Source organism: Equus caballus, chromosome 11, assembly GCF_041296265.1.
Source record: "Equus caballus isolate H_3958 breed thoroughbred chromosome 11, TB-T2T, whole genome shotgun sequence".
Taxonomy (NCBI): domain Eukaryota; kingdom Metazoa; phylum Chordata; class Mammalia; order Perissodactyla; family Equidae; genus Equus; species Equus caballus.
This window is the reverse complement of record NC_091694.1, coordinates 17067860-17094559: the sequence shown is the minus strand read 5'-3', so window position 1 is coordinate 17094559 and position 26700 is coordinate 17067860. Positions and strand designations below refer to the sequence as shown.

Here is a 26700-nt window from a genome sequence, read left to right as displayed (position 1 = left end):
TAGGGAGATTGACATCATTTAAGGAGGCCGTAACTGAGGAATTTTGATATAAGAGGTTGTAATCCTTCAGTTGCCTCTGGTTTTAAAGGGATTTGCTTCTTATGGGGTACAAGAGAAGAGTCCCACAAGATAATAGAGACTGGCTGTGCTGTTAGAGCTCTTCCTGGAAGGGAGCAGTCCCAAACCTGGGGATCAACTGCTTCCCATGTATGGGGTGGAATATTAGAGGGTATCTGGGAAACAACAGAGTTTGGAGAGAAAGCGGCAAACAAGCTGTCCTCCTCACGTGTTAGAATAAATTGGCTTCCTAATTTTTTCATTAAGTCTTCATTAAGTACGAATAATGGAGTAGGACAAGTCGGTAGGACTAGGAAAGTATGGGAAAATTCCGAGTCCAATATTGGCAAGATAAAGGAAGAGTTTTATAACAAAACTTAGAGTCTCCTTCTGTTCCGACAATTTTTTAATGGGACTTATGACTTAGGCCAGAGTGGCAAACAAGTACAGAGTATATGGCTCCTGTGTCAATAAGAAAATTGATTTGCTTACCTTCCACATCCAGAGTAACCCGGGGCTCAGTCTGTTCGATGAGGATGGGAGCCAGACTGGCCTCAGCCCTTCAGGCAGAATCTTCAGGATCATATCTCCAGGCAGGGAAGTGTGTTCTTGGCCCCTCCTCACCATGGAGGCGAGGACAGTCATGCTTCCAATGTCCCTCTCAGTTGCAGAGAGGACAAGGCCCAGGAGGAAGATCCTTTCTTGGGCACTGTTTGCTCCAGTGTCCAAGTTGATGGCAACGGTAACAAGGGGACTTACCTGGGCCTCCGGGATTGGTAGTTTGAGACTTGGGCCCCTGGTTAACCTGTTTCTGTGGCATAGCTGCAATGGCGGCTGCTAAAATGTGAGCCTATACCTTACTCTGTAATTTTGCCCTTCTGTCCTTATCCTGTTTAAGAATCAAGTCCTGATCATTGAACTCTTGAGTAGCAACCTCCACAAGTCTCTGTACAGGTGTTTGAGGACTCAAGGCTAATTTAGCCAATTTTCAGCGTATGTCTGGGGCAGATTGACTAATGAAGTGCATGTTTAGAATAGTCATCCCTTCCAGAGAAGTAGGGTCTAGATTAGTGTATTTTCAGATAGCTTCAGCTAATCTCCCTTGAAAAAGGGCAGGGTTTTCATGTTCCCTGAGTTATTTCCTCTGGAGTTTGTCAAAATTGACTGGCTATGTATAGACACACATACACAGAGTCTCCACAGCTATTATTTTAAAAATTTCTGCCATGAATCAGGTACAGTAATACAAAGCTCACCAGTTATGAATCCGAATTTTGTTTTGAGCCTTCTTACTAATATTTGTGGGGGAGACATTCAAAATGCTAGAGTTTTTGGCAAGGGCACGCTTATGGCTGTTTTTTCCTTTTTGCTTCTTTTTTTCCTTCAGTCTTAGGAATTAGTAATGGGCTAGATAGTCCCCAGAGGATTTGCAGGCTCTTTGAGATAAGGGAAATGGATGGAACCTGAACCGCCTCTAGAGCTGCTTTTCCAGCCTTACAAGGATTTCCTAAGGACAGTTCCTCTTGACTTCCTAGAAACTGGGTTGTAACTCAAATGACATTATAGGTTGATCTACCTGTCCAAGTACATCATAAAGGCACAGAGAAATCACTCAAATTTTCTCCAAGATGGAGTTTCTGGGGCATAACCCATCCAATAGAAAATGTTTCCAATTAGGTTAGAATGCACCCCAGAGGTGAGTCTCCAGGGATGCTTGGGGCATTCCCCATGGCAGTAAAGCCAGTGCCCGACTGACAGTGGCCTGGAGAAGGGTGCAGAGCCTGACTGCCGGCATCAATATAGTTATAAGATTTAGTCAAGTCCTGCTCAGCCCAGGCACTTAGTCCCTGGGCCAGCACAGGTGAGCCAGGGAAATAGGAGGCAAAGGCCTGGAGCAGGCTGGGTCCTGGGGCTCCTAGCACTGGGGTTGAGAGTTAAGTCCCTGGCAAAAGGGTTTCAAGTTTTCAATTTTGCAGAAGGTCCAGGTTCTGCTCAGGTCCAGCCTGAACTTAACCTCGACTTGGTGACACCAGAGGAAGTGACGAATGAGACAAAGAAAGGAAAAGAAGAGATCAGGCCTCGCCCTCATGGCCTCTTCTGGAGGGTTGTCAAGATAAGGGTCACACGACAGTTCCTGTGCCAGGGCGCACAACCCCAGCAGGACAGTTCACAGAATAAATCCTAGGTCTCCTATCCTCGTAACTGACTCAGTAGGCGCATAAAATACTCAATGAGTCAACTGCCAAGAGAGGGCACCCCACTTTGGGTTGTCAGGGTGATCAGGCCCAGAAACCAGAGCGGGGGCTCCCAGGGGTGGAGGCTCTGACTCTTTAAAGATTTCTTTGTTTCTTGGTTGCAGAGCTCAAAGGAGACCAAGATGGCCACTGTGACTTCAAGAGAGATGAAAGAAAAGGGCCCGTTACCTTGAAAATCCCCGAACCTGGGGCCGCATCCTACCTGTTGTTCTTCCTGTGGGGTTCCTATAGTAAGGGGTGATGGGGGTGTCCGCCTGCATTGCATCCCTTGGATACCTTCCCTTTTATGGCTGGCAGTAGTAGGTGCCTGGTGAATGGTCCCAGAGATAAAAGAATAGAGAAAAACAGTGAAGAATTTTCTGCCGGTCTGGGGGACATTTTACCCAATTGCATCCTGGAGCCATTCTCCCCAGAAGGGGTTCCCATAGTCAACCAAAGGTTAGAGTTTGGTACTTTCCTTGAACTGGAGTCCCAACTGGGACTTTTCTGCAGTTTGGAGTGTGGTCAGGAACCATAGGGAAGGATCCCAATCCAGCCTTAGGAAAAGAAATCTGCCATGGGAGTCTTGGAGATTGGCGACCGTCCTAATGACTTAAGTGGTTGACCTGTGCCAATGTAAAATTTACATATCAGACATAGGACTAGGAAGGAATGGATTAATTCATTCTTCATCACCCTCAGGCTTAAGGTACTGATTCTCTTCAGGCTGAATGCCATGATTTGGCCCATAGAGTAGCCATGGGCAGCAAACTTGGATTCAGACAGCTGTCTGAGAAAGTTCCCAAAGAAGTGAATTTAGATCCATCCTTGAAAAAGAGATAGGCACAAGGTAGAAAAGTGCACTTACCAAAACTTAAGCTCATAAGCCGGTGAAGCAAGATCTCCGTACGGGCTACCGGAAGAAGTGATGCGGGCTCGGTGAACCGAGGAGTCAAAAGAGAGATTTCTTGGACTCTCAAGGTCTGGTAGTAGTGCTCCTTTTATTCAGAGAATAGCATGGCGACAGGACCCGTGGGCAGTGAAGAGCTGCAGCATCGGGACAGGACCCGTGGGCAGTGAAGAGCTGCAGTGTGTTGAGGGTTAGGGCTAAATTTATAAGGCATGGGTATGTGACTTATTTTTACCAGACAAAGGAAAGATGATGTAAAAAGTCATTAAAATGGTATCAGTGTAGGGGCTGGCCCCGTGGCCGAGTGGTTAAGTTCACGCGCTCTGCTGCAGGCGGCCCAGTGTTTCGTCAGTTCGAATCCTGGGCGCGGACATGGCACTGCTCGTCAGACCACACTGAGGCAGCGTCCCACATGCCACAACTAGAAGGACCCGCAATGAAGAATATACAACTATGTACCGGGGGGCTTTGGGGAGAAAAAGGGAAAAAATAAAATCTTAAAAAAAAAAAAATGGTATCAGTGTAGGTGGAGTCTGGTTATTGTGTGGGCGTATAACTTTAGATATAAATCAGTTCATATAGATCAACATGTAGGCCAGGACGCCCTGGGCTTCTCTCCCTGGGGCAGCCTTGATCCGCATCAATAATGTATTAGTTTATTTCTCCTTGTAGTTCTGTCAATTTTTTGCTTTATATATTTTCAGGCTTTATTATTAGGTACAAATTTAAAATTGTTGTATCTTCCTAGGATTAAAACTGAATTTTTCTCCCATTGTGGATTGACTCTTTGTTGTCAATAAAACTTTTCGTTAAAGTATATTTTGTCTGATATCAATATAGTCTCATATTATAATTTTCCTTTTGTAAATTGAGATATAACTGACATACAACATTATATTAGTTTAGGTGAACAACATAATCATTTGATATATGTGTATATTGTGAAATGATCACCACAATAAGTCTAGTTAACATTCGTCATCATACATAGTTACAAAATTTTTTTCTTCTTACTTGACCTCATTCTAAGAGCTACAATCTAACTGTTCTTGAAATGCTTTGTAGTCTGTGAAAGTCTGGAGCATGTAGTAGAAACAGCTTTGAGGGGAAATAGTTAATGAATGCAAAGTAGACTTTTACAGAAATTTTTTTCAACTTTTGCCTGTCTAAGGGTATGTTAAATTTTGTTTATTGTTTAATTGACTTCTAAAAACAAAGTCCGTTGATATATTTTAAAAGTCCTTTAACTCAGAATTCCTTCTATAATACACCTAGCTCTCTGCAGGCTAGGGTGTTAAGTCTTAAAAAGGGTTTTACCTCAACTTCATTATCTGTTCTCTATTCTTCATGTATTTACAGATTTATTTAAAGCGATTACAACTCTTGATAAGATCAGAAATGATAGGATGCATGTAAATAAGCTGAACTCTGAACTCTTAAGTACTGGAATTCCATTAAGCAACAAGACATTCCAGGAGATTCTGAATGAAACATCTATCGATAGTGAATCTTTTTTGAAAGAATAAACTATGTTGAGTTTAATGAAGTCCTAGTTTTACTGTGTGCTTGGGATATCTATTGTATATACATATATTTTGGATAAACTAGTTCTTAGAAATATAATGAGATCATAGGCGTATTGAGAACTAATTAAAATTCGTATTTTTTTCTTATGGAAATATTTTTAAGAGGTGCTCTCTGTTTATCTGGCATCAAATCTATAAAATATATACATCAAATTTAATTATTAAAGCCAAATAAATTAATGTAATTCAAATTTTTTTTTCTTGTTTTGAGGGAACAGTTTCTGGGTAAAACTCTTTTAAATTAACTGGTTTTTATCCAGCTAATTTTAAGAAATTACAAATTTTGCCCATCCCCCACTCCCTATTGTGGTTATTTAATGATTATTAGCATTAACACTTTGCCATTTCATAATCGTTGTACTTTACTTTTTAGAAACTAGTGAAGTAAGTCTCAAACAAATTTTGGAGACTTTGAACACAAGTAAGCCAGCTCCTGAATTTGAAGGTGGGTCAATCAATATTTCATTTTAGGTATTTGTCATAGTTTACACTGTCTTTTGTCATCATCATTATTTTTAAACAGTGTTATGAAGTATAAATGATATACAAAAAGTTGTATATTTTTATAGCTAAAGTGCACAATTTGGTAAGTTTTGACATGCACAAACACCTATGAGACTATTATCACATCAAGATTACGAACACATCCCTCACTCCAAAGCCTCCTCATTCCCCTTTGTAATCTCTCCTGCCTTTCCCCATTCTCCTTCTCCTCATCCCCAGGCAACCACTGATATACTGTCCATCAGTATAGATTTGTTTGCGTTATCCAGAATTTTATATAAATACATGTGCTCTTTTTTTGCTGGATTCTTTCACTCAGCATAATTATTTTAAGATTCATTCATGTTGTAGCATATATCAGTAGTTTATTTTTGTTTATTACTGAATACTACTCCATTGTATAGATTTACCCCAGTTTATTTACTTACCTGGTCATATGCATTAAGTTGTTTCCAATTTGGGGCTATTAGAAAGCTGCTATGAACATTTCTGTAAACGTCGATGTATGGACATATACTTTCATTTCTCTTGGGTAATTACCAAGCATTGGCTGGCTCATATGGTAGATGTGTGTTTAATTTTTTAAGAAACTGCCAAACTGTTTTTCAAAGTGGTTATGCCATTTTACATTTCCTCCAGCAGTGTATGAGAGTTCTAGCTCCTCCAAATTCTTGCTACTACTGGGCATTGTCAGTCTTTTTAGTTTTAATCATTCTAATAAGTGTATAGTGGTATCTCGTTGGGGTTTAGTTTCTATTTCTTTAGTGATTAATGATGTTGAGCATCTTCTCATTGTGCTTATATGCCATCTGTATATCTTCCTTGGCAAAATGTTCAGATCTTTTGCCCATTTTTTAAGTTGAGTTGTTTTTTTATTTCTGTATATATTCTGGATACAAGTTATTTATTAGATATATACTTAGCAAGTATTTTCTCTGCATCTTTTGCATGTCTCTTCATTTTCTTAGCAGTGTCTTTAGAAGAGCATTAACTTTAATTTTGACAAAGTCCAGTTAATAGTTTTTTTCTTTTATGGGTTGTGCTTTTGGCATCATTGGTATGAAATCTGCCTCATCTGAGGTTCCAAAGGTTTTATTGTATGTTTTCTTCTAAAAGTTTTATGGTTTTTGTTTTTACATTTTAGGCATATGATCCCTTTTGAGTTAATCTCTGTATATGGAGTAAAGTGTGGATTAAAGTTCCTTTTTTTTTGCACATGGATATCTATTTGGTCCAGCACCATTGTTGAAAAGACTACTTTCTCCGCTGAATTGCCTTTGTACTTTTGTAGAAAATCTTGTGTATATATATATATGTGTGTGTGTGTGTGTGTGTTGGTATATATATATATATATATGTATCTTCCTGGATTCTTTAGTCTGTTCCAATGATCTTTTGTCTATCTTTATATTAATACCACATTGTCTGATTACTATAGCTTTATAATAAACGTTGGAATCAATTAGGTAGTATTAGTTCTCCAACTTTCTTCTACTTTAAAAAGTTTTGACTATTCTAGATCTTTTACATTGCCATAGAATTTTAGAATCAGTTTGTAAATTTCTAAAAAAAAGCCTGCTGGGATTTATCGGAGAAATTGAAGGGCTCGTGAACTAATATTTGTTGGAAAATGTCTTATCTAATAAGTTAATTCTGCAACTCTTTTGTGTATCTGTACTTTGCCTCCTTTTTTTTTTTTGTTTTTTTGAGGAAGATTAGCCCTGAACTAACATCTGCCACCAATCCTCCTCTTTTTGCTGAGGAAGACTGGCCCTGAGCTAACATTTGTGCCTTTCCTCCTCTACTTTGTATGTAGGACGCCTGCTACAGCATGGCTTGACAAGCAGTGTGTAGGTCCGCACCTGGCATCTGAACCAGTGAACCCTGGGCTGCTGAAGCAGAACATACAAACTTAACCACTGCCCCACCAGGCTCGCCCCACTTTGCCTCCTTTTAAAAAAATATCCCTACCTTCTCGTAGATAAACTAGAGATTATGACCCAAAGAGTGACCTTGAGTATATGATGATTTCTATAACTCATTGATAAAGCAGTTAGAGGCATGGCTCTAATCCTAAGGACCTCATTTAGGGGAGAAAACTCCTAGAAGTTTAGATAAGACCTGGGAGGAATGCAGAGTGCTTCAGTTTGAAAGAACCTCTAGCATTTTTATTTGCTTCATAGAAAAACCCTTACATCTATTCTCTGTAACCTTGAAGCTCTTCAGTTTACATTTCATCTACAGATTTTGTGGCATTTGACCTTTGTAAATAGGTATCTTTTAGGTTAAAAAATAAAGGCCATTTCTACTTTTAGGCACAGTATATTCCTGGAAACCTTAATACTCCCACACTTGGGGGAAACTTTTAATAATAAGAGAGTAAAAATTTATGAGAAATAAGCAAAAAATGAACAGAGCAGAAAAATATGTAAGTAGAAAAAAATTCAGGACTAATATTTTTGTACTCTGAAATTTGGGCAGTTTCATGTAAACAGAGATAAGCCTTGAAATCTCTCTCACTGATAAAAAATTAAAGATTTCCCTGAGGAGATGCAATAATGGCTGTATTTTAATTTTTAAAAATTGATTGTTTAGTTAAATAAAAAAACTCAGTCAACTTAATTTTTTTATATTGAAACAAAACTGGTCATCTCAAGGAAATGCTTGGAATAAAGGAATTTTTGACTTATTTATTAATTTTGGAATCATAGAGGTAATGTTAATTGAGATATACATTTGAACAATAGTCTAGAATTTTAGGTACATTATTCTTCAGAAGTTTAGAAAATACAAAATTATTTCCAAAGGATATTAAGTGACTTACAGAATCCCTGTTTGCTTTCAGATGCACGTGCTGCCCTCAATACTGTCAACGTGACGAGCTGCAGCAGAATTCAGGTGAATGACTTGAAAGATGCTTTTGATGACCTCAATGTTTGTTTAAAGCCTGAAGAACACCAGATGTTGGAAAAAACACTTGATGTTGATGGTATATATAATAACTATAAGTTGGTTTTCTGAATAAAGTGACAATAATTTTTTTATTCCCCTTCCCTATCCTCCATTCATCACTCCCCAACAATTTTCTCTTTGTTATCCCAATGGAAAAAATAACAAAGCAAGTCTACTGAGATCATAAATTTATCTTGATAGAAAAATCTTTGAATAAGATTATTAAGATTTTTTCAGCCTTTCTAGCCCCACGTAGTATCCTGTGTTGATTCTATCTGGGTATATTTGTTTGTTTGTATGTTTTTAGCATCTACTGTGTAAATTAGGGAAGGTGGTGGAATTCTCTGAGAAGGTCGTGCTAAAGTGAAACTGCTTTTAGCCAGGAAGAGACTAAGGAGGACCTTCATCCCTCTGCATGAGATATTTATGGCACAAGGTTGATTGAATGTGAATCCTAAGAGCTTTCAGAGAAAACAGCATATAAATTTCAAATTTTGCTAATTATTATATGTTTTTAAAATTAATTTAAAATCAGTTCCTCAAAGTATTTCTTTTTTACATTATTGAATGGGTTTTGGTGTTGCTTCACCAATCATATTGACTGGGGCCACTGCACAGCACAACTTCTGGGGCACATTGTCATCTTTGTAAACAGCATCCCTTGGTGTTGTGCAGTGCGTGGCCTGCTTGGCTCTATGTGGCAGACCTGATCTCGAGTGCCTATTATATGTAAGATATTATGTAATATGTGATCAAATAAATATGAAATATTCATATTCAGGAAACTTTTGGTCTAGTTGGTGAGGCAAGATATAAACAACAAAAGTGTATATAACAGTATAGGAGATAAATGTTCAGTGAATGTGCACTGTTACTTGGCAGTTTTTGAGTAATTGCCAAGGAAACAGTGATGAGATATTGTGATTTATGAGGCTGATGTGCTGCTGACTGTATCAAGAGGACAGCTTGATATTGTGATTTATAATAAGAAATATGTATTTGATCTTCATCCCCCTTCCTGGCACAGAGCACCTAAAACCTTTGTAAATTCCTAGGAGCATCTTGGCAATGTTCTAATGAGGCAACCCTAGGTGGGCTCCTGGCTGTCTCTTGGTTGGGGGCTGGTCACTAGAAAGACTAACCCATGATTAGAAGCTTGACATTTTCAACCCCACCCCCAGTTCTCCCAAGAGGGGAGAGGGGCTGGAAATGGAGTGAATAACTGATCATACCTATCTGAGGAAGTCTTGCTTGGGACCCTGCCAGACCTTGCCCTATGTATCTCTTCATCTGACTGTTCATCTGTATCCTTTATCCTGTCCTTTAATAAACTGGTAAACATAAGTAAGTGTTTCCTAGAGTTCTGTGAGCTGTTCTAGCAAATAATTGAATCCAAGGGGGAGAGGTCATGCGGACCCCCAGTTTGTAGCTAAGTTGGACAGAAGTTGTGGGTAACCTGGGGACGTGCTACTTGCAATTGGCATTTGAAATGGGGAGGGGGCAGTCTTGTGGGACTGAGCCCTTAACCTGTGGGATCTGATACTATCTCCAGGTAGATAGTGTCGGAATTGAGTTAAAATGGTAGGACACCCAGCTGACGTGGCAGAGAATTGCTTGCTGTGGGAAAACCCCGCAAGCGTCTGGTGTCAGAAGTGTTGTGAGTGTGATAGTGTGAGAGTAAAGGAGAAACACAGGAGGAAAGACTGAATTTAGCCTGTACAACTGATGATACTGAGCTGTTTAATAATTCAGGGGAGAGCTATTTCATTCATTCACTGAAAGTTTGTTGAACACCTATTGCTTGCTAGGCACTAAATATATAAAGATAAAAGAGCTTACAATCTATTGAGCTAACAATGAGAATACCAATTGTTAAATACTGTGACAGAGGTAAACATAGGGTGTTATGGGAACATATACAATAGATACCTAACTAAAACAGGGTTAGATGGGGTAGTCAGAAGAGACTTCCTGGAAGAGATGACAGTGCAGTTGAGTTCTGAAACATGAGTAGGAACTAGCCGAGAATTGTGAGCCCAGGGAAGGGGACTGGAAGGAGTTCGGAGGGAATGCTCAGTATGTGCAAAGTATAGATGAACAAAGTTCATGGAAAAATCAAGAAACTCTTTAAGTACTCCAGTAAGACTTACCCACTGGTGGATCTTAGACTGATTTACATCAGAATTACCTAGGAAATTTGTTAAAAACCCAGATGCTTTGACCTCATTCTGGATCTCTTGCTTCAGAATATCTGCATCAGGACCAAGGTACGTGTGTGTGTATGTGTGTATTTTTCAACAAACTTTGTAGTTCATGTTGATGTGAATCAAAGTTTGACCATTGACTTAGTGGTGCATAGTAGGAGAGAGAGGGAAATGAAGTGGCCATATAGTCAAAAGCAGATCAAGAAGGATTTTGTTTTTGTTTTTGTTTTTTTCTGAGCAACAGAGTTTGAACTTTATCTCAAAGTCTCAAGGGAGTCATTGAAGAATTCAAAGTTGAAAAGTGGCGTGATTGATTTTGCACTTTATGATGGATATTCTGATAGCAGTGACAAGAAAGGACTGAAGGAGGGCAAGATTGGAAGCAAGGAGACATTTTAGAAGGCATGCAGTAGTCCACGTTAAAAATTATGAGTGTTGAACTAAGGTATTGGCTCTAGGGATAGAAAGAAGGGAACAGATATGAGATCTAGGAGGCAGAGCTTCATCATTGTTTGATTAAGTTAAGGAAGGCAAAGGGAGAGGAATTGAGGATGAGTAACAAATTTCTGCATTATTTAATGGTGATGCCTTTTAATAAGATACGGAATACAGGAGGAGGATCAAGTTTTAGTGTACAGATGAGGATTTCTGCTTAAGATACTGTGTTTGTGGTGCCTGTGGACATAGAGTTGGAGATGTGCGGTAGGCGGTGGTCTAGGCTGGATACAGAAACTTGGGAGTTGTCAACCTACAGTTAGTAGTTACAGGAGAGTTCAGGAAACGTTTACAGAGGGTAATGAGAAAAGGGCTAAGAACAGAAACACTGAGGCATGCTGACGTTTAGGTAATGGTGGAGATAAAATAGTTTATAAAGGACATTAAGAAGAGGCAACCAGAATGGTAGGAGGGAAACCAAGAAAAACCTATATCAATAAAACAAAGGTGAAAAAAAGAGTTTGAAGGAGGAAGGTGCTAAGACCAAAAAAATGTGTTCATTAGTTCGGCAGTAAATAGTTAACTGGTGAACTCGGTAAAAGCAATTTCAGGGGAGATGAAAGCCAGATAGCAGCAATTTAAGATGATGTGCATGAAGATATGATGAAGAAAAACATTTATTTCTAGAAATTAGGTTGTGAAGGAAAGGAAAAGGAAAAAGCAGTAGTTAGAGGGGGATATAGGCTCAGGGGAGGGTGTCTTGGCAAACTAGGATTTGGACGGATAGAGAAGTGAGCAGCATCCTGGACAGAAGTGCATAGACGGAGGCTATCTTAAGATGCTTTAGGGGCAGTAAGTGAACCACGTTTAGCTCACTGTGGAAGTCCTTTATGTTTCTTGAATTTATTAATTTATCTTTGTACTGTTTTTGTCTTTACAGAGAAGGGAAATGTTTCCCTAAAGACTGCCCTTTTAGCGCTGAAGAGCAATAAGCGTTTTCAAGATTTTAGAGGTGAGAATAATTGGAAGTTTTATACACATTTAGAATATAGAAAATATTTACCGTAAATTAAAAGTGATGGGCCACTTACATAAAAATATAACTAATGTGCTACTAGATTAAATGAGTAGTATACATTTAGTGTTTCAGGAGTTTAGATGAAGGAGAGCTCACTATGTTCTCTTAAGTCTAGTTTTTAACATTACTTATAAGTTCATAATTGAAGCAAATAAGATGTCTTCAAGAAGGATGCCAAACTATGTGACCTTAAAAATGTTTTAATTAGTAAAGTTAAGGTTTTGGGTTAGATAATACGTTCACACAGATCATAAATAAAAACGTGTTTATGTGAAAATCTCCCTCCTCCCTGGTCTTCTAGTCATCCAGTTCCCACCACTTTCCTCCAAATAACTAACCACTGTATTTAGTTTCTTATGTAGGTAGTAGTTAGAGATTTTTATGAACACTCAAGAAAATATGAATATGTATATTCTCCCTCCATACACTTTTTACATAAGTGGAAGCATAATGTATGCATTGTTTCTGTATCCTTGATCTTTTCTTCATTTAACAATATATTTTGGATATTTGTTCATATCAGAACATAAAGAGCTTTCTTATTCCTTTTTACAGTTGCATAGAGAATATGTGAATTCTCTTACTTGAATCTTTGTTTTTTTTATTTTGGCACCAAGAAATATTTTGTGGCATTGTGTGATGGCTGCCCTCTATGAAATATCTCCCTAACTTTTGAGTATAATTTTGAAAAGTTGTAATTCACTTTAGAAATGAGTTAACAGCCTAATGTTTCATGACCTTAACAAAACTTTTCTCCAACTTTTATTTTCAGTATAAAAAGTACCTTAGGGGAAAAAATGTGTATAGTTTTATTTCACGGTTTCTATAGATGTATCTTATTTGTTTGGTTTTAAACAACATCATAATACTTGACTGGAAAATAATAATACATTTGTATAGTGTTTGATTCACCAAGTACTTTTACATAATTTGGTTCACATCATTTTTTCTTTATGATTACTCTGTTAAGTAGGTGTCTTATAATAAAGAAAGAGAAAAATGAAGCTCAAAAAGATTGTACCTTACTTAGAAGCCCACAGCAAGCAAGTATTGGACTCCAAGTGCAGAGATTTTTTTTTTAGTGCATTATGATTTAATGGTTTAGTTTAAAGATTAATTTTATACTATAACTTACAGGTAAATATTATCACAATCACACATAATGCACATATATTGGACACAAAAATATTCATGACACAAAGTTAGGCCATGAGAATCTTAAAGTCTAGATGAAAATACAGGCTATTTACATAAAAATATAACTAATATACTACAAGATCAAATGAATGATACATATTTATAAGGAATTCAAGTGAAGGTGAAATTCCTATGAAAAAATGGAGGAAGGCTTTGAAAGAATGGTAGCATTTAGGTAGGGAGAGGAAAGGCAAGAAAACATTGAGACTGAGAGATTGGAAGGGAAGAAAAGATCGGAGAGGCAGTCAGGATTTGAAACATGAGGAACAAGAGATAATTGGTGGGTCTAGATTGGAGGGGATATTAAATGTTAGGCTCAAAACAGTTAGGTCTCAATATGCTTTTTGGGCAAGAGAGTGTTAGGTGCTAAGCTCTAAAGATTGATTTAACAGTGGATTGGATTGAGGAGACACTAGAAGCAGGAAGACCATTTATTCAGTTCATTCATTCAAGAAGTGAGTTTCATTGTTCTGGTAAGCAAGATAGGTAAATATGTGGTCTCTGACCCCAGAGATCTTAGTGAAAAAAGACAGATGAACAAACAAATAACTACAAATTGTGCTAAGTGTTAAGGAGAAACTGTGCAAGGATGAGGTAGAGAATTAAGGTGCAGTGACTTAATTTAGATAGGATGGCCAGGGAAGCATGCTCTGAGTTGTGACATTTAGGCTGAAACCTAAAGGATGAGAAGAAATCAGCTACTAGAAGAGTTGGAAGAAGAGTCTTCCACAGAGAAGGAAGAGGCTGTGAACGGTCTTAGGGTAGGAAATAGTGTATTTGTTTAAGAAACTGAAAGACCACTGTGGCTGGAGTCTAGTGAGAAAAGGAGAAGCTGGCAAAAGACAATGCTGGAGTGACAGGCATGGACCAGATTATTCAAGGTCTTAATAAAAGTAAAGGTAAAGAATTTGAATCTAATTCAAAGTGTAATGGAAGTACAATGGAGTGACATGATCAATTTTAAGTTACTCTATCTGCTGTGTGAAATTGGATTGAGAGAGGGAAAGAGTGGTTTTTAATAGTATTTAGAAAATTTTGGAAATACTCTAGGCTTGAGGAGATGAAGATCTGGACAACGGTAGTAAGTATGGGACTTGTAAGAAAAATATGAGTGAGAGAGATGCTAAAAAGGGGAAAAAACTGGTCATGGTGACTGAGGTTAGAGAGAAACAGAAATTAAAGATTGAAAGGTTACAGTTTCCAAGTAAGGTGAATGAAGGAATGAATCCAGTTTGAAACATATTTATTTCAAGTTTGTACCAATGATGGTACCTCAGAGAATATACAGAAAATAGAAATTTGGGAGAGTTGGAGATGTAATTTGGCCACACAATTACCTCATGGAGGTAAACAGTTGCAAAAAAGTCAGGATAAATAAATCTCGGCGACAGTACAGAGAGGAAAAAGCAAAGACCAAAGCCTTCTAGCCTAGATTCTTAATCTGTTTAGTCAATTTCATCACTTTGATTGTTTTATTAATCTTTGAGTTAACTCTAATCTCCTTAAGGTAAAGTGAGAAGGACTGTGCATGGTATAAGTCACTTGCCTATGGACATGGAACATGTGCAGCCAGAATTTAAACCAGGTCTTTAAATGTCAAAGTTTGAGCTCTTTCCGCTGGAAGCAGTTAGAGATATGAATCAAAATTTGGTTGAGACTTCAGGAATAGAAACATTTGAAAGTCATTGTCATAAGCTGATAGCTGAAAAATGTTTAAATAAATGGAGAACATATCATTTTATGGAGTAAGTTTCACATATTATACTGAAGTCACTTCTCTTTAAATTATTTATAAATGTAATACAATTCCTAAAGAGTTGTTTTGTGGGGGGAAATGTTTGAGGGGAGGATTGACAGTATGATTTTAAAGCTCTTCCAGAAAATAATAAGAGGAGAATAGAGAAGTTGGAGTTGGAAAAGATGTGATGAAATGACCGTTTTTCTTTTCACTGTGGGTATATGTGTAAATTGAGACAATCCTTCTGGGGATTTGAGATTGCATTTCAAAGGCCTTAAAAGTATGCATCCCATTTGACATTAGAAATTTATTTTAAGAAAAAAAATTAGTGAAAAGATGTATGCCTAAAAAGACTCATCATAAGGATCCCATTTATGATAGCAATTGAGTTTTGGTTTAGAAAGATAGGATATAGCCATGCAGTGGAATACTATACAGTCACTAGAAATGATACTTGTAGAATAATATGTTGACAAGGGAAAATGTTCAGGATAATTTGCTAAGTGAAACAAAGCTTGCCATTAAAGAGAATTAAGACTAAACTCCATTAAAATGTAAAAATGTTGGAAAGACACATACCAAAAATGCTGTCAGGGATTATCTTTGGGTGATGGAGTTTTGAGTGTTTTCTCTCCTTTTTTTCTTTTATGTGCTTTCTATGATTTCAGCATTAAGCTCACAGCGTGTACTAATTCTGTAATTGGAGGGAAGAAGTTTAATTAAGAAATAAGGGTGGATAGTCAGCTACCCAAATTGTCCAGGGGACAGTGAAGGCTGAGATTATTGGATTTGGGAAAGAAGGAAGTTGAGAGGTTATTTGCTATTATTTGTAATACCAAAAGCATTGTACTCTGAATCAGAATGTTTCAGCTGTAGCCTGATATTTTCCTGATTATGATCATGGGCAAGTCACTTAATCTAACTGTAAAATATATATATGTCTAGCTCTAGATAATAGTACCTGTCCTATGTATTTCGCAGGATTTTTTTGTGGAGATCAAATGAACACACGTAAAAGTACTTCATAAATTATAAAAGACTAGTCAAATATAAAGTAGTTTCATTCCAGGAGAGTTGTAGGGGCTTAAAAAATAGAGATTGGGTGATGAAATAGGGGCAACTAATATAGACCACTCATTTGAGAAGCTCAATAGTAAAGAATGGAGGGAAACAGAATAGTAGGTAGACTTGACAATAGTGTGGAGGAATGGAAACAATAAGGGAACAAAAGAGGAAAAAGGCTGAACAGTCCGTAATTGAGTAACAGATATTTAGTTAGTACATTTGTTGTGCACAGTAGAGATTGTGAAAGTATTATAATATAGCACAAGGTTCTTTTTCGTAAGGTGCTTATAGTGAAACTGGAGAAAAAAGACTTACCTTTAGAAAATAGTATACATACTAGATCATATGACACCAGCTATAAGACCTACAGTTATTAAGGTATAATGAGAATATACCTTATATATATAATGATATTATACCATTATTATATATAATGGTATATCAGAATGAACTATGATAATCTGGGGAAGCTTGAAGGAGCAGGTGGACTTTGAACTGACTGCTGGATTGAGGATAAGGTAGGGAGAGGATTTAAATATACTTTCTAGATGAGAAGACCAGCATGCCCGAAGGACATATGTGAGAATAAATCTGATGTCTGTGGGGAATAGTTAAGTGGAAAGGGTTCATGTTGCAGAATAGATTTGGGAACGCCCAAATTTGGAATGATAAAATACCTCCTTTATAACATTGCAAATTACAGTATGGCTGAGTTTAGGTTATTCTCCAAATACATAATGGAATTACTGACTACCCTATAGCTACCATGTTTCTAGATGTCTTTTTCTAGGCATAAAACTTTTACCTGAATACAAAAGCTGCGTCAGCATACTTTGTACCTAGGAAGTTCAGTCATCATAGTAAGAGGTTATAAATCCAGGTCCCAAAGTACTACATCCAGATTGACCATATTATTATATGATAAATATGGCTTTTCCCTAGATAGAATAAATAACTGCTTCTGTAAAGTGATATGATGTATGGTTAATCTCTCTAAAAGAAAATTTCTCTAAGATCTTTCACAGCATCATAAATTCCAACCATTAAGACATTTTTTTGTACCAAGGTATTACCTATATTAGGCCACTATTAAAGTGTTTGTTATTAAATACAACGGAGACTGACATGGGAATAAAACTCTCCCTTACACTAGCATTAGTTTCCAATTATTTTTTAAAAAACCAATTCTATTAGCAGATTAATTAGCTGTTACCATGTACACCAATGTTCTCAGCCCTAAGTAAAAGAGAGTCAGTATAAGATGATTTAAATTTTAGTGAAGGATTGGGAAGAGACAAATTGAGGTGGCACTAACTAGGAAGCAGTGGAGAGAACACTGGACACATGAGGAAAGGATATCAGAAGCATGGGAAGCAGAGATGGATGGATAGAGGTAGAAAGATATCAAAGTTGAATTCCTCCTATGAGTTTGCCTTATAATTGGTTGTCTGCTTTATATGTATATGTGAAATGAGAGTTAAATACGTACATCAAGAGAATACTTAAGGTGAACGCTGTATCATTTTTAAAGAAAAAATGCTAGGTATCTATACTAGTTTTTTGAATTATAGTTTAATTATTTTGATTATGTATCTAAACTGAAAATATTTTCTCTTGATAGAGGTTAGTGAACTTGCAAAGGCCTTAGACAAAGTCACCCATGAAAAAATTGATGTTGATGATGTAAAAGCTGTATTGCAAGGCCTGGGGATTTATTTTCCAGAGGAAGAATTACAGGAGGTGCTCACATCCGTTTCTGTTGATGGTATTTCCTTTTCTGAGTTATTTATTACATATAAAACTTGTGTTTACTTTCATTCGTAAATCCACAGAGCTGAGTAATTAGGAATCAAATGTAATGAGTTTAACAACATTAGATTTTCTTTATTAGGCTTGAGTAAGAATTTGTTTTGGATTATCCTTATATTGAGTTATCCTAAGGAAGTATTATCTTCCTCTCTTCTTCCCATTTTGCCTCCTGAGGTTTGAATCATGGGTTCTTATTGATCAGGAGCTGTGAAGCTGTCTCAAGCCTATGAAACAAAAGCCTAAGCCTTAGTATGGTGATTCACACTACCAGTTTAATTTCCTCACAGTCCTCAAAGGGCTACACTGATGTTTTTGGAATCCTACCAGTGGGATGTTTAGCTTACTTGCAGAGCCTTGTGGTGGTCTTTTTCTTCTTAAGTTCCAAGTATGACTGATAGAAAGCAAAAGATCGCACGTTTCCTTAATTAATATATCTTTGTTTATAAGTATATACAGTCTTCTTTAGATAGTATGGTTGAGTTTGGTTTATGGCACTTATCTTCTAGTGGATAAATTGTCTTCCATGAAAACGTAGGTAGTTATAGTAGGACTTGTAATGCTGAAAAATTAAAAGAATATCATATCAGAGAGAAAACATACCAAAACAATGGTCCCAGCTGGTTAAGGTATGTGTAAAATACGTAAAATACTCATTGGCTTTACAATGAAAAAGACCACCAGGGTCATCATAATCATATTCTTTTTCATAGTTAGTCTGAGAGGTGTTTAGGAGAATCAAAGTTAGAAAAACATAGGACTAACATTGGTTTTGAAAGTTTAGTAGGCATGCATATTTTCTGACCTCATTCTTTTGTATCTTTGGACCAAAGGCCATTCATTCCTTTATGTTTCATTTTCAGATGAAGGGAAAGTGGACTTAAAAGATTGCCTGACTAGGTTGATGCAAACGCCATATTTTACAAAAGGTTCAAGTGAGTCAGAAGTTTTTAACAATAAAAATTTTGAGTCGAATTGTTTAGTTTTGATTGTATTCATTTGTGCAGTTTTCTAATGCTGTAAACCACATCATATGTATAACAAATCTACTTTGGATGAGGAATCAATAGGGGATCCTAGCCCTGACCTTTTCTTGACTTATATTTTCTAGATTATAGTATATTTTTCCATCACTCAAAAAGGGGTAAATATACAAAATCTATCTGGATGATTCATTCTAGTATCCAAGTTTGTGATCCAAGATGGCTGCCATCAGTTGGCCATGTCTTGGTCATTTTACTGAAATCCTGTGGGAATAAGAACAGTGTTCCTTCCTCTTTTTCTATTTTATTATCCCTTTATTAAAATGTGATTTTATCATTTTTATCATGAGAAAATTAACTATTAAAACATATAGGAACATGTTGAAACATGTAGACTTCCTCTGTGGTATTCTTCCCATTACTCTACTACCTTAGCCATGAGACATTGGATGTAATCTAGTTTTAATGTCTTCAGTTAACTGGCATCTTCATCTGCTAGAGAAGCCTGTGGAACTACTGGGTTTTCTTGAAGTTTAGGCTAAATGAGCCTAGGTTAGTAAATTCACAACTATTTTCAATTCCCTCAGTCTCCTTGGAGCAGCCCATATTCTTGAGATTAATTGAAATGGCTTAATTTCTTCTAGACTCTTTCCAAAACTGAAACTGAACTAAATTCAAAAGGCTTAATTTAGGTAGGTACAAAATGAAGTTGTTCTCTAGAGCCTGGGTGTTTAGGATGTGGCCAAAATGGTATGTTTTTTCAATTGACCAACTATTTTGTCCTTAATCCTTTGTTTTCTAAATAAGGCCTATAAAAACTCTCCTAGATAATGTGGTTTATAAGCAAATCTGTTACAGGGTTAATGTTTATGATATGATAGTGTTTATCATAATACAAAATTTAAAGATTTTTTCTTACTTGAATGAATAATTTATACGTGATGCTTTCAAAAATAAATAATACCTTTTTGTGGTATTGATATAGCAGTGCCAATCTCTCCATTATTTGGGGTCATTTTTATGTGTGTGTGTTGGTACATACAAGTATCCGATGAATGAAGAAAAATTGAGAATAGTCACATCGATCTATGACCAGTTATCCAATGTTTGACAAGAGAATTACTTTTACAATTAGTTAACGTAGCTTTAGTGGAATTTCCAGCTTCAGATATGATAAAGAGAAGTATAAGCAGATGTTCTGAGATTTCTTTTTATGTAATCATTCTTAAATCTCAAGTATAAATATCTGCAATGACTTGGTTAGCATCATGGTTAAATATTCTGCCTATGAAATCAGACACCCTGGGCTTAAAAATTGACTTCACATTTAGTAGCTGTGTATGCTTAGACAGAATAGCCTCTCTAAGGCTAGGTTTCCTTATCTGTTAAATAAGGGAAATATTGGTACCAACCTCACAGAATTTTTGTGGGATTAAATGAGATGGCGTATGTAAAGCACTTGGCAAGGTGCCTAGCAAGCTCAGACTGAATACTCAATAAGTGGTAATAGTAGTAGTTGTTATTGTTATTATTATTATTGTTCATGACCTACTATTGATATTTGAGTGTTTTTTAAATCTTCATACATTGTATATTTTTTTGAATATAGAAATAGACAACCTCTTGAAAGTTCTGGTCTCCATTAGGAAAAATGTGGCCAATCCTGATGACCTAGGCTCCATGATGAAAAGTATAGGAGTTCCATTACCACAAGATGTGATTGAAAGAGCATTGAAGAATGTGGCTCTCACAGGTGAGTATTTAATGTTTCTAGGTATTCTTTATCTTAGCTGACATGCATCTGTTTGAACTTTTCAAGAATCCTTAAAGGGTTTTCTGCTTCATGGATTATCGAAGGCTTTTTTCTACTTATTTCCCAGTTGAGTTCTAGTTATTTTCAGGAGCATCATACAAAGGAGGATCTATAGGGGATAAGTCTGTATGTGTCTGAATGATACATGTGAATCTGTCTTTATGATTGAATATGTATCTTTAACAATATTTCAAGGCCAAATCTATAAGTTGTTTTTCAGTATAGCAATTATACTATAATCGCCTATCTCTTATCTTTGATCAGTTACCTTTTCCATGTTCCCTGACATGCATTTTTCTTTCAGAGGATGGGACAGTAAATTTAGAAGAGTTTATGGGCAATTTGGTCAATTCAGAATTTTCATCTCTACTTGAAAGTGAGTAAGAATTTTCAGTTGAATGAAGATAGGTAATGACATGTGTTGTAGATCTCTTGGGAAAACGCCACATAGCTTTTGAGACGGTCTTAAACTGATTTAACACTGGCAGAATTTTCTAATGTCTTTATTCCATGCATGTCAAACGTGCAGCACAACTAAAAAAGACCATGATCTTTATGGGGAGTACTGGTTACCTCTTCTGCCTAGTCTTGACTGTGATTATGTTTCCCTAAGGATCTTATGAAGGTAATAATATTAGTTAAAAATGACTGAACTAACACTTGGAATTAGGTTATTTGCAAATTACTCTACTTTAACTAAAGTGTAATTGTATGAGACATATTAACATATGATAAACAGTGGGTTCCTGATATTGATTTATAATTCTTCATTAAGAAACTGGTGAGGGGCCAGCCCCGTGGCCGAGTAGTCAAGTTCACACGCTCCACTTTGGTGGCCCAGGGTTTTGCTGTTTTGGGTCCTGGGTGGGGACATGGCACCGCTCATCAGGCCATGCTGAGGCAGTGTCCAACATGCCACAACTAGAAGGACCCACAACTAAAAAATATACAACTATGTACTGGGGGGATTTGGGGAGAAAAAAAAAAACTGGTGAAAACCCTTATTCTCATCGTTGGGAGAATTTTTCTTCTCTTTTTTTGTTATTTGAACTTTGTTTTCTTTGGTTATTTCTTTGTCTGGGCTCCACTTTTTTTCAATCTCTCTTTATACACTAACTCAAAGTTTAATTTTAGTACAACATTTGTCAAGCATAATGTTAAGGACCCTTTTCTTCTTTTGGTTTGCATAGTATTTATGTAATCTCAGGCCTCTGGGTTCTGTGATGAGCTGCCCTTTCTTGCCTCTATGGTATTGAAAAGGAAGTAATGTTTTATATTTTGCATATTTAGGTGAGAAGAATAATTCTAACTTCAAGCCAAAACTATATTCACTTCCAGATCACTTTGTATTGTACATTTTTAAATGCCCTCTGTTGTTTCAGAAGCTGAAGGTTTACTTCTTTGACTATTTCCACCTACTTTTGGATAGGCACACATGTATAGCTTTGACAAACCAAAAATATTTATGAAGAGATGTTTTGTAGAAATGCCTTATTTGGGGCAATTTCTTAATAATATACCTCATCTGTTTTTGAGAACTGGCATTAAAAACAACCATATCAAAGTGTGCTGTATCTCCTGAAGAGATCGTCCATTATGTTATTTAGTGGTGAATATGAGAAATGTCTCTTGAAATTTAATATCAGAAAACACCTTCTCTCTCCCAAAGACCAGTGTGCTTTTTTGTGTAGATGATAACCTGAATTCCCCTTTGTGTCTTAGCTACCAGAAAGTTCAGACCTAACTTTAATATTTAATCACTGTAACTGTGTTGGCTTTGTTTGTTATTTACTACCTTGTTCTAATGTGTTTTTGAATTTTTAATTCTATTTTAAATATATTAATTTTTCATTGAATAATTCTTCAAATTATTTTGGAAAGTAATTGGGTATAAATTATGAAGCAGTGTCTCAAAAACTGCTATCTGTGAATGCTGGCCCATGGGATATTAAATGGTATGTTATAAAGAAAAAAAAGAGTTCTGTGGCTAAATTTGGAAAACACTGAAGTAGAAAACAAGCAAATTTCTCTACTTCCAGACTATTAGAGACTTTGTATGTTTAAGAGTTTGATATAGTTGATATATAGCAGACCCTGATTCTTCTAGATCACAGAACTCTTTTTATTTTTTGTCTTATTTTGATAATTTTAGAAATGATAAATTATGAAATATTTCAAACACACGGAAAAGTGTAGAAAATAGTAGATTTGGCACATTTTAACAGTTTCTTACATTGTATTTGGACCTTTGTTTATTTTTAAAAGAAATTAAAATATTTAGTTATGGTTGAAGCCCCCATCACCATTCTCAATCCTATTATCTTCACTTTCTCGCTCATTTTCCAAGGCTAACTTCAAGATGGTACAGAAACTTTTGTATCACACATATTAATTTTCCTGTGACTTCACAAGACAATTTGGAGACACTATGTTGAAGAATAAAATTGAAAAATTGTTTGCTGCTAATATGATAAAATAGAATCTATTTATGTATATTACCCTTGTACCCTGTGGCTTTGCTAAATTTTCTTATTAGCCCTGGTATTTTGTAAATTCTTTAGAATTTTTTATGTAAATAATTATGTAATCTGGAGATAGACACAGTTTTACTTCTTTCTTCCAATTCCCTATGCCTTTTATTTCTTTTTCTTATTCTTACCTTATTTTATTGGCTAGCACCTCCATTCTAACGTTAAATAGGAGTGTTGAGAATGAGCATCTTACTTTATTCTGATCTTAGGGATAAAACATTCAGGTTTTTACCATTAGGTAGGTTAGATGTAGGTTTTTTTAATTAAAGGCCCAGTTTGAGGAATTTCCCTTACTCTTTCCAATTTACTGCAACATTTATTATAAATGGTTGTTGAATTTAGTAAAATTCTTTTCCTATCTTTTACGATAATCATATTATTTTTCTCCATTATTCTGTTGATATGGTGAATTATAATGATTGTCAAATGTTAAACCAATCTCGTAGTGCCTGGAGAAACTTCACTTGGGCATGGTATTGCCCTTTTCACATATTGCTGGATTCAAGTTGACAATGTTTTGCTAAATTTTTGTGTTTATGTTCATGAGAGATAGTGGTCTATAGTTTTCCTGTGATGCCTTTGTCTAAGTTTTGGTTTCAGGGTAATATTGGCCTCAAAATGAGTTAGAAGTGTTACCTCCTTATTTATTTTCTGAAAAAGTTTGTGTAAGTTTGGAAATTTTTTTTTCCCTTAACTATTTGGTAGAATTCAACAGTAAGACCATTTGGGCGTGGAATTTTCTCTGTGGAAAGGTTTTTAATTATGAAATCACTTTACCAGATATAGGACTATTCATGTTTTCTATGCCATCTTGTCAGTTTTGGTAACCTGTATTTTTCAAGAATTTTTCTATTTCATCTAATTTGTCACATTTGTTGGCATAAATTTGTTCATAATATTCTCTTATTATCTTGTTTATGTTTGTACAGTCTATTGTGATTACCCTCTTATATTCCTGAGATTGGCAGTTTCTGTTTTCTCTTTTTTTCCTTGACCAGTCCTTCTTGGGCTTCATCAATTCTGCTAATCTTCTCAAAGAACCAATTTTTGGCTTTGATAATTTTCTCTATATTTTATCTGTTTTGTATTTTGTTGATTTCTGCTTTTATCTTTGTTATTTCTTTCCTTTTACTGACTTTGGATCTACTTCACTCTTTTTCTAGCTTCTTAAGGCGGAAACTTTGGTCTCTCTTCTTTTCTAATATAACCATGCAGACCTGTAAACTTCTTGCCAAACACTACCTTAGCTGCATCCAATAAATGTTATGTTTTATTTTAATTATAATTTAGTTTGAGATATGTTTTAATGTCCTTTGTGCTTTCATCTCTGATCCATGGACTATTTGGAAGTGTGTCATTTAATTTCTAAATATTTGGAGTTTTCTTAGTTTTTTTTAATTGTGACTTGTAATTTAATTACGTTATGGTCAGAGAAAAGATGCTTTATGATTTCAATGTTTTTCAATTTCTTGGTATTTGTTTTATGGCCCAGTATATGGTCCATTTTGGTAAATGTACTCTGTGCAGTTGAAAATGTGTATTCTGCACTTGAAGAGTATAGTATGTTATAAATATGAATTAGGTAAAGGTGGTTGATAGCTTCCTCAATCATCTGTTTGTACTGACTTTTTTTAGTTATTCCATCAATTGTTGAGAGAGAGGTACTAAAATTTCTATTATGATTGTTATATTTTCTATTTCTTCCTTAAATTTTGTCAATTTTGTTTTATGTATTTTTAGACTCTCTTATTCAGTGCATCTGCATTTGTGATGGTTATGTCTTCCTGATGAATTGACTGGCAGAGAATACTGAATTTATCATTTTGGAAAAAAAAAATCACTTCCTCCTCAGAGTACAAGCTGAAAATTGATTCCCCATTCTGTGGCTACATGACACTTTATTTGCCACATGTCAAATATTGCCTTCTAACTGTTTCCTCAGTATCAGTGGGTAATACTTCATGTCCAGTATCATATGGGCTATACTATGTTAAATGTTCCTGTACTTTATAGCCATATTCCCTGTAAAATGATAAAAAGAACGTATTTCTGTTTCTGATAGAATAACTTAAAGCGTGCATCTGAATACACATCAAAAAGCCTCTCCTTTTCACGCTGAAATTGACTATAACAATATGAAGATATAGGAAGATTTTTCATAATTGAAAATTATTACTATTTCCCATTCTCATGGCTTTTGTCATTTCTGTTTTTTCCTAGGAAATAGGATTGATGACAGCAATCTAGACACCTTCCTAGGAAACATGAGGATGGAGATGTCAGGTAAAGAATTTTGTGAGATTCTGAAGGACCTGTCAATTAAAGGTGACATATACGTAGACATGGCCCACATAGTTCTGTCTTCTGAGAAGTCCTTTTATAAATGAAAACTTCTTAGATATGAAATTCATATAGAAAGAACCATGGCAAATGATAAAAAGTAATAAAAAAAAATTAGCTTAAATGTCATGCTTTAGGTTGCCATCCTTGGGAATAAATTTTATGGTTTCCAAGAGCTTCATTTGGGTAGTACAGAAGAAACAAGGATATGTATTGGCTATTTTAGTGCTTTTGATCTAAATTTATATTTATAGGAATACTTTGGCATCCCTTCCTCTATCACTGATTCAACAGGCATTTTTAAGGTCCCCCTATGTTCTATATACTCTGCCAGACACTGAGACTATAGAATTTAATAAGACATGATTTCGGTCCTTCAGAAGATTATAATATAGTAGGAAAGCAGAGTGACCTTTCCATACACTGCCGGGTGCCCAGAAGACAGAATAGAGACTTCCCAAGGTTCAGAGCAAGTCAGAGTACCTGAGAGAAGTGCTCCAGCAGGGTGGGCTCCTATGCTGCCACCATTAATATTTACACCCAGTCCACTATGTCAAGAAAGGCCCGGCACACAACATTCTGTAACTTTTTTAAATTGTTTTTTTTCGCTTTTTCCATCCTTTTTTAAAAGCACTAGTCTGTACGTGGAGACCATAATCAAGACATTAACAAAAATCAGCTTCTTTGAAGAAAAGCATTTCTATAGAACAAAGATAGGTGTATGTTTCACTGCCACTACATAGCTCAAAGCAGGAAAAAAAAATTTACAAAATACAAGTTTTTTTTAAAACAATTTTTAAAGGGCAGAATTTTCATCCTTATAATTAGAAGAACATTTTATGCATAGGGATACGGTGCATTATTGTTTATTTGAATTAACAGTGACAAACCCTTTAACTGGCAGACAGAACCAAAAAATAATCACTAATGTTGAAAATTGTAGACAAACCCAACCATTAGGCAATTTGTCTACTATTTTTATGTGATTACAAAATGTGAAAAAAATTCTTATCTCACCCTCCCCCTTTTTGGTGATGTGATCATACATGAGACAGGCACAAGGTTAACCAAAGCGGGTGATGGGGGAGTGATGGGAACCACAGCTAGGACCAGACGATATTCCACGGGCAAGGGGAGCTTGAAAGAGCAAGGGCCTAATTGACAGTGACAGGGAACTGGATGGGAAGGAAACATGACTAAATGAATTGGTCAGTGAAAACAGAGGATGCAGGGCAGATGGCTGCTCATTTCCCCAATGCCCGCGGTT

The 26700-nt window shown here is 36.1% G+C and overlaps 1 protein-coding gene across 1 annotated transcript in view; it reads left to right on the top strand.

Annotated features, from left to right (window-relative positions):
* Positions 1–26700, top strand: part of EFCAB3 (EF-hand calcium binding domain 3) — a 498542-nt gene that overhangs the window by 106487 nt on the left and 365355 nt on the right. Inside the window, exons 26-33 of the mRNA XM_070227127.1 lie at positions 5161–5232; positions 8137–8280; positions 11823–11894; positions 17582–17725; positions 18630–18701; positions 20359–20502; positions 20867–20938; positions 25314–25376. Of these exons, the coding sequence (XP_070083228.1) occupies positions 5161–5232; positions 8137–8280; positions 11823–11894; positions 17582–17725; positions 18630–18701; positions 20359–20502; positions 20867–20938; positions 25314–25376 (783 nt within the window). The remainder of the gene's footprint in view (positions 1–5160; positions 5233–8136; positions 8281–11822; positions 11895–17581; positions 17726–18629; positions 18702–20358; positions 20503–20866; positions 20939–25313; positions 25377–26700) is intronic.